The 8,409-nt window shown below is 40.2% G+C and overlaps 1 protein-coding gene across 1 annotated transcript in view; it reads right to left on the reverse strand.

Annotated features, from left to right (window-relative positions):
• Positions 1-1,532: 1,532 nt before the first annotated feature.
• The window catches only part of pex5la (peroxisomal biogenesis factor 5-like a), a 26,340-nt gene continuing 19,463 nt past the window's right edge, over positions 1,533-8,409 (reverse strand). Inside the window, exons 7-9 of the mRNA XM_010771641.1 lie at positions 8,182-8,347; positions 5,427-5,584; positions 1,533-2,859 (exon numbers count right to left, since the gene is read on the reverse strand). Of these exons, the coding sequence (XP_010769943.1) occupies positions 2,658-2,859; positions 5,427-5,584; positions 8,182-8,347 (526 nt within the window). The 3' untranslated portion in view covers positions 1,533-2,657. The remainder of the gene's footprint in view (positions 2,860-5,426; positions 5,585-8,181; positions 8,348-8,409) is intronic.

Genomic DNA, 8,409 nt, shown 5'->3' on the forward strand with positions numbered 1-8,409 from the left:
GAGCGCACACATAAATGTCATTATTGCACTTAAAGAGTTTTCTCCTTAAAGCAGATTTAAGATGAGCTTCAAAGACAAATATCCTTTCGCTTGCGTAATAAAACATCAGATAGCAAAGCTTGATGTACGTCAGTGAGTTGACGGGTGCAGAGTTATAAAACATGACGGCTTCATTTTGGGTCGATGCTGTTTGTGTGTTTCGGTTCTTTCTAAATCAATGACCATGTTTCTCTCTTGAAAAAGGAAACTTGTTTTTTTTCTCCACAAGCTCCCTAATGAAACACGGTTTCTCATACAGACCATGACATCAAAGCTGTACAGTTAGGAAGATGAATCGCTTCCCGGTCTCTGGTTTCCCCTGATAGCGTTCTTTAAAAGCACAGAATCGCCACTTCCTTTTGGTTCATCGAGGCAGACAGCAACACAATGACAATACAGAATGGCAACATAAAACATGACCTATTGCATAGGATCTGAGAATAAAACCCTTTCTCTAGCACGCCCTGTTGACAAGCCTGTTAAACACCAAGATGCTGAGTTATGCAGAAAAGCAGATTAACTATCATTTACTCTGATGCCCGGCCAGGAATGTGACGTTCACCTCACAGACTTTTGAAACTAGCAACAGTGATGCTAGAGAAACCATAACGAACATGTTTAAATGCTTTGCTTCTGTGATGGTGCAGAGAAATTATCTGGCTCAATACGTGCTGTGTGGATGCACGACAACTTAAAGGTGACCTATCATGCAAAATGCACTTTTGTACGTCTTTTATACATGAATATGTGTCCCCGGTGTTCCAGGGAACTCACCAAGTGTCAGAAAACACAACCCTCTCTATTTTCCTCCATACTCAAACTGCCAAGGCACACNTGCACTTTTGTACGTCTTTTATACATGAATATGTGTCCCCGGTGTTCCAGGGAACTCACCAAGTGTCAGAAAACACAACCCTCTCTATTTTCCTCCATACCCAAATCTCTTAAAAAGGGGCTCCAACGGATCTGATACAGACTGATCCAGATTTGAACACTTCTGTGACGTCACAGAAGTGACTCTACGGCTATTGGGCCAACTCCACCAATCAGGAGGAGACAGCCACGGACATTGCCGTTCGAAAGCGCTGGAGACGCTGTAGTACATATGCCAGGCCTGTAGATGGTGCTGTTCTCACAGAATCAGCCCATGAAAAGACAGTGTTAAATTGAGCGAAATGAGGAATGGCTAAAATGCATGATCTGTTTGGTATTTTGAAAAATAAAAAGTATAAATATGCCTTATATAGGTATGGTCCTACACTATATTATTCAAATATAGCATGATAGGTCCACTTTAATGTTTTCATGGGAAATGAAGTTTGCAGATGCTAAAACAAATAGCATTTTAAATATGCGAGGCATTCTACCGGAGCTGACGTAAATATTTATATCATGCATGAAGGCTGAGGCAGACAAATGTAATTCAATGTATGGGCTTCACTGCCTGTGGAGGCACAGTATGAAATACCCAAAGCATACAAAGGTCTTAGCTTGCAGCTTCACATCAACTACATGTTATTTAATTATATATATTACAGTATTATTAAATCAAATGGGATGCATCTCATGTGAGGGCTACTTAAGCAATACCAGAAGATTAAAGAGATATTTTAAGACACATTTGTTCATATGACATTTTTTGAAAGGGGAGGTTTTACAGACCAATGTTGCCCTGGGTTTGTTAATATTTCTCTAACTAGTCAGCTTAAAGGGAACAAAGCGAAGCTAGGAGCCAAATCAAACACAAAAAATACAACCGAGCGAAAATAAATGGCTCATAAAGGTTTCAAGTGCATACGATGGCAGTTATTTAAAGAAATTAAAACCAGTCTAAAATGGCTTCTCTTTTTGTGTTGCCATAAAAATAGTATATAATAAATATTGTTGTTCGCATGCATTTGAGTAAGGCTTGACATCCTCACTTGGGTTGAGGAAGTTGTTATCTGGAATCAGTCTAAATTGCAAAGGGAAAACTTCTAAAGGTATGTTGATTTTGAACAAGGAATCCATTTATGAAAATGCTTATTCATGCAGTATCATTATCTCCATTGAAAGAGGATGAAAACAAGCCAGGAACAGAATGTGTAGCTCCAGGTCAGACGGTGCAGCCTTTATCACTTGCTCACAACATCCATACTTCAGTAGGCTGAGACAGACTTGAGTCTTTGAAAGTAATTGGATAACAAAACCTTTTTTTTTCCTTTCTCAAAACCTCCACCTTTCTCTGCAAACACGTGTGAGGGTTGTGTGAGCTTCTCAAAATGTCTGTCTGCCTCTCCTGGCTCAGCTCTGTTCCACTGGATGAGTCGGTTTTAATTGATGTGTTCTCTAAGGCATTGCTCTTACAATCTTGGCCCGTCCTTGTGCTCTTCAGGGAAATCACAAATTGCAGTGCAAATCCACCACAAAGCAGTCACTTCAAGCTCTTGAAAGAACCTGTCCGCAGAACTGCTCTCGAAGAACTTGGGCAAAACAATTGACAACTTTGACGACTGCAGTTAGTTTCGACGTGCATAAAAACCACGCTCACTAATACAGATCCAATATCTGACGTGTGCACTTTGGGCTTTTGGCTAATAAGTGAAGGAGGAGATGCTATTGTCACTACTTCCCATTCCTCAAATGTCAAGGTTGAAGGCCCGCATGAGAAGATCCAGGTCACCAATATTCGCAGCCTGGAAGAGTTCGGGCTGGTCCATCATGGATAAAGCTATCCTCAGAGCAGCCCAGATGTTTCCAGACATCACCTGGTGGGACTGCTGGCGACTCCGACTTTTCCTCTGAAGGCTCAAAGCCGTCAGGAAGTTTCTGGCCGCCTCTCTGGGGAATCAACAATACTAAGGATCAGTTTTGTTTAGAGCATGCTGTTTATGCTGTGGAAACTTTAAAAAGGTTAATCCTGCTCAGGCCCTGCACACCCAAATGGAAGATGTCACTTAAAGATTGGATATCTTCACACATTCAGGTAACACCAACATTGAATCCATTAGCAGGAGACAAATTACACCTGTGTCTTGTTTTTAGTGTTTGGACAGAATGATACTAAATGAATATTTGTAGAAAGGCCTGTAGCTATTCAATTTTTCCAATTAAATGAAATGCATAAATTATATTGGGTTCAATATTGGGATTAAGGCAGACCTATCCAGGGTGTGGATAGGTACCTACCACTGGTAAGCAAAAAGGTGTTTTTTCGATGCATTGTATGAATGTAACATTTCATACATGGATATTAAAGGTGGGGTAGGTAATTTCGGAGAAACCAGCTCGAGTGCGCTAGAATTTGGAAATACACAGCCAGAAAAAATCGGCCACTTCCTTACAGAGCCCCTCCTCCAACACACACAAATGCGCACATGACCAATGAGGGCACGAGATAAATTTGTGCCCAGATGGAAGGCTGACAGGCAGGTAGGCCATCCAGTTATTTTAGCCGGGCCGTCTAAAATGATCGGTCGTGCTTTTTACAGTAATACGGCTTCCACAGATGATTTTTATGGATTTTTTGTCAAAGCACTTCAGATATTCATTGCTATCGGGATGTTAAGAGCATTCCATGGAATATAACAAAAAGTGTATCTCGAACCGGTTTCTCAAACTTACCTACCCCACCTTTAATGGAGCTAGAATTGCGACTTTATTATTCATCATAAAAATATAAATAAACAAATGCCACTCTATAAAGTTTGATGCAAAGTGTTTTTAAGGCTGTAATGTTAACAATGAGTAAGATATGTTTTTTACATTTAAACAACACTTCGTTTGGGGCACTTTTAGTTTGAAGCCCCATGCAGTTACATACCTGGCCTGAAGTGGAAGCCTGCAACTGATTATTTAAGATTTTGGTACTCCACCCATCGTTTGCTCCACTCATATCTTTGACTAAATGACTGGCAGTTGTTACACACACGTGATTGATGAAGGTAATGGCTACATGTTTGGGATGAAACGGACTCCTCTAGTTTAATGTTGTTGTCAGAAATTGAACCAACAGAGCTGATTAGTTTGACTTGCTGTTGTTTTATTAGATAACGTCATGATAAGCTACTAAATGCTACTGACAGTGCTACGTTATATATTTTCAAAGCTAGCTCACCGGTTAACCCTGTTGTGTCGCTTCCGGAAAGTTTATGGAGGAATAATCCTGTTTGTGTCCCAAAAGAGACACCGGTTTCTCGAAAGTTAGTTAATCCAGTTGTTATCCTTATCCCACTCTTCCACCCTGAAGGTTGTTTTCTCCTCTTTGCCGTCTCCAGGGTGAAAACAACTCTTTCAAAAGGATGAATTAGTCTCCCCTGAGATGAGGAGGGTCTCTGCTTTCTGTAAGTAGGCTATTTGCTGTTTGTTGTACTAACATGCTTAATGATATTTTTTGTGTAGTGGGTGTCCTAGTTTTAATGCTGGGACATTGGACTCTGTTGGCTTCATCATATCTGCTGCTTTGTTCGTACTGCATGTTTAGTATTTGTTTTAGGATGCTTGTTTTCTTTTAGGTGTTGTCTCCTGTGCATTAATAGGCTCTGATAGTTTTGTTTAAAGGAAGGTAGTTGTGATATATGATGAATACTCATGTTCGGATTATGTGCTATGGACTGTTTTGTTTGCCTCTGTTAAATATTTTTGTCCATTTACACAATTGTGTTTATGTTATATTGACTTTAAAAGTAAAGTAAAGTCAACAGGCTTGGCAGTCACTCAGAAAATGTACTTTTCTCCTCAATATTTTAAAACCAGCCAAGCCTATATTACTAGAAATATAACTGAAAGAAAAGCTGTTACACTAAGCTTGCTGATTGTCATCTGCTCCTTCGAACACTAGATATAAATTCAATATATTGTCTGCTATTGTCAATCAGGAAGGTTAATCGATATCTGTAGCCCTAATGTGAAAACTTACTGAAAGCTCTGCTGCATAACAGGTGGATTACTGAATTTATATTTATTCATTTCGTTTCACTTGATTGACTGAAAGATTAGCAAAAATAAACATTTATTGCAATAACGTATGGTTAACCTTAATGCTCTGGAGGGGATAATCATTTTGGCATAATTTTTCACATTGTCATTTGAAAATATATATAAAATGATTATGTGTGTACCAAACTCAGACCTCAAGTCTGTAGATTACATTTATGCACCATACTTACTTCAGGATGGTATTTTAAAACATATTTTCCTTGTAAAATATTACACCACCTGCGATTTGGATATTGCACTAACCATTATGCAATCACAATGAAATTCTGATGAATTATTCAGCCATAGATTGTCTTAAGTAGCTGGAAGTACCATTTTCACTTTTCATCATAGGTGCTACCGTCTACCTTCACTGCATCAAAAAAAGGTAGGAGCTTTGTCCCACTCTCTCATAGTCCCAGGTCACTCACCGATGTGCACCCAGGTTAATACAGCTGATTCCCAGGTTGTAGCGGGACCTGATAAACCCCGGCTGCAGCTCTAGGGCCCTCGTGTAAGCCTCCACCGCCTCCTCGCTCCGGTCCCCGTTTGCCAGCGTGGCCCCCAGGCGATTCCATAACAAGTAGTCCTGGATGAAAGGTGAGTGGTGGGGTTGGTTGATGGATAAGCAATGTCAGAGGGTGAAGATGAAAGATTTGTTTTGAGATGACTTGACTTATAAACTCTTCAGCAACACCTCTTCAGTTATTTTATTACATAAGTAAGAAAAATGCATTTCTGCAACTAGGATACAATTGTTACAAAAGACAGAGTTTGTTGGTGTTGTGAGGTGGAATCATGGGAGTTCTTGTCTTCAACACCTCTGCAGTCATTGCATTCAGCTTGTTCCGGTTACAATTCCTTCAGTGTTCATTGGAGGTCTACAATCTTCCCATCTTTTTCTTCTCTTAACTTAACTTCCAGACGTCCGAGGTTGTCTGATGATGATGATGGTCAAATACATAAAAATGACCAAGACCTAAAATGACCTAAAATTAATGTCCTTAATATGTATACATATATTTATGGAAGCTTCTGGAACACAACCACAATGCTGACGCAAGCACACATTGGATACTTCCTTATGTTTTCCCCGCTTTCCCCCTCCAAAAGTCCTGATCAAACAGATGACAGTTGATTTAACACAAAAGCAAGAGTGAAATAGAGCTGAATAATCTGCTAACGCTCAGCCTTGTATATGAGATGACCGCAGTGTTTCCCCTACCATTGTCTTGGAGGGGCGCTGCGCCAGAGATTCCAGGTGTTTAAAAAAATAAAAATAATAATAATTTCTTTTTTTTTGTGTATTATTTTGTATTTTTTTTATATAGCACCAAATTGCAACTAATCTATATCCCAATGCCAACCCCCCCCCGCTCAGGCAGCACCCCCCAAAACAGTAAACCTAGGGGAAATACTGGACAGCATGACACATCAGTGTTAGAAACTGTTTTTATGCTGAACTTGTTATGCACACACAACAGGGAACTGTTTGGAGAATTATGCAGCTTCCTGCTTTGAAGTCACCTAACAAGGGTATTTTGAGGATAGGTGAGTTACATCACACTGTGTCCTTGCCGTCGTTTAACGCCTGCAGGTAGACAGCACACCCAGAGGTCATGTTCTGCTACAGTATAGGGGTCCTTCATCTTTGGCTAAGCCTAGCAGCGGGATATAATTATCTGCCTTTGTGTTCAGAGCTATTTATTCCAGCAGGGGAGAAGATATTACCAAGTCAAATGTGTGAGGTTGGATTTAACAGTGAGTAATGTTCTTACCGGCCTGGGACAGAGCTGGGAGGACAGAGACTGATTTGCATGAAGGAGATGCAGAGATGGGGGAAATGTTTGTGCCTGTAAGTGTGTGAGTGTGTTTATGATGTTTTTTGTTGTATGAATCATGTGTCAGTCTGTTTTTAGTTTGTGTGTGTGTGCTCTATATATTGCTCTTCTCACAGAGCCTATGTGTGCCAGTCAAGAGTTCACGAGGCCAGATTTAGCTGCTCCTTGCTTCACCTATTGCTGTGACAGTTTGATGTGCTTCACTGCGTCTGTTTGCATGAGGTCTCCTTTGATATTTGTGGCTCTAAGAATATGTGCACATGATTCATGTCTGCTGTATGTGTTTGCATTGGAACATCTGGTGTGTGACAGGTCATGTTTTTTTGTGTGTGTGAGTTTGTGTGTGTGTTTTTTATAGTGCATCTTAAAGTGTTTCTCAGTGGCCAAAACCGTGGGTTGTATCCAATAATATTCATTTTATTATTATTTCACATATTTTAGTGCTTTCACTACAGAGTTAAACAAAATGCCACAGCCATATTATCTTAGTAAGTGAAATCAGGTTGCACGTTGACCCTCCAAGATGATCAAATACGGATTGTCATGCTGGGTTTATATTTATATACAATAATGCATACAGTACAGAAGTATGCCATTAAATACCAAAAAAGCTTTTGTGAGTTTATTTGTATTCCTTTAATTGTTATACAGTAAGCATAACACTCAGTTTAATAATTTTGTGGTACTCGGAAATGTTTCATTACACCTTGTAACGTAACTTCCTATTAGCAGCCATCAGTCAGGATATACAAATCACTGCTCTTTGAGTTTTATCAGGCGAAAAATAAGAAGTATTGGCTGTGAGAGAATACTGGAAGTATGACATGTACTAGAATATTTGAATAAGCCACTGATCATCCATAAATAGTTCTTCATGAAAGGTGCAGAGTTTACACCATTGGCACCGCTTAGCGCCAGCTGGAGTCAACCAGCTGTTAGACATGTCTCTACAGGGAACCCAGTGCTTTCCATGTGTTCACCAACCACAGCCTACAGTCAGCTGGTCAGGTGGTGTTCACATCTCTGCCAGTGTGACCCCGAACTGAATGGCAGCATGGCAGGATACCACTAGCTTAGTGGTGTTTGTTTTGAACTGACCCTCTTAAGGATTTTATTTTTTATTTTGTATCTTCTTACGTTGTACTTTATGTGTATTCTTCCTCAATTTAACAAAATGGTGAAAAATTATCATTTAAAAAAATTGCTTGTTTTTGTTCAACTGAGGCTAGAATTGTCCAATTAAATTATTTCTGCATGCAGAGCATCCATTTCTCTGACAAGTGTTTGTACAACTACTGCTCCACTCCAATCTGTGCGTGTGTGTGTAGTTGCGTGTGTGTCCTACCTCAGGCCGCACTGACAGCGCTGTGTTGAAGGCATCCACAGCTTTCTTGAACTCTCCGCTAACGTTGTAGAGCACCCCGAGGCCCGTCTGCAAATCTGGGTCGATGCTTTCAGAGTTTTGCTGAACTGCTTCCAGGAAGAGCTCTTTGGCCTCAGATTGTAGGGAGCTGTGGACACACACACACACACACACACACACACACACACACACACACACACACACACACAC

This window comes from Notothenia coriiceps, unplaced genomic scaffold, assembly GCF_000735185.1.
Source record: "Notothenia coriiceps isolate Sejong01 unplaced genomic scaffold, NC01 NC01_scaffold00000151, whole genome shotgun sequence".
NCBI classification, from domain to species: domain Eukaryota; kingdom Metazoa; phylum Chordata; class Actinopteri; order Perciformes; family Nototheniidae; genus Notothenia; species Notothenia coriiceps.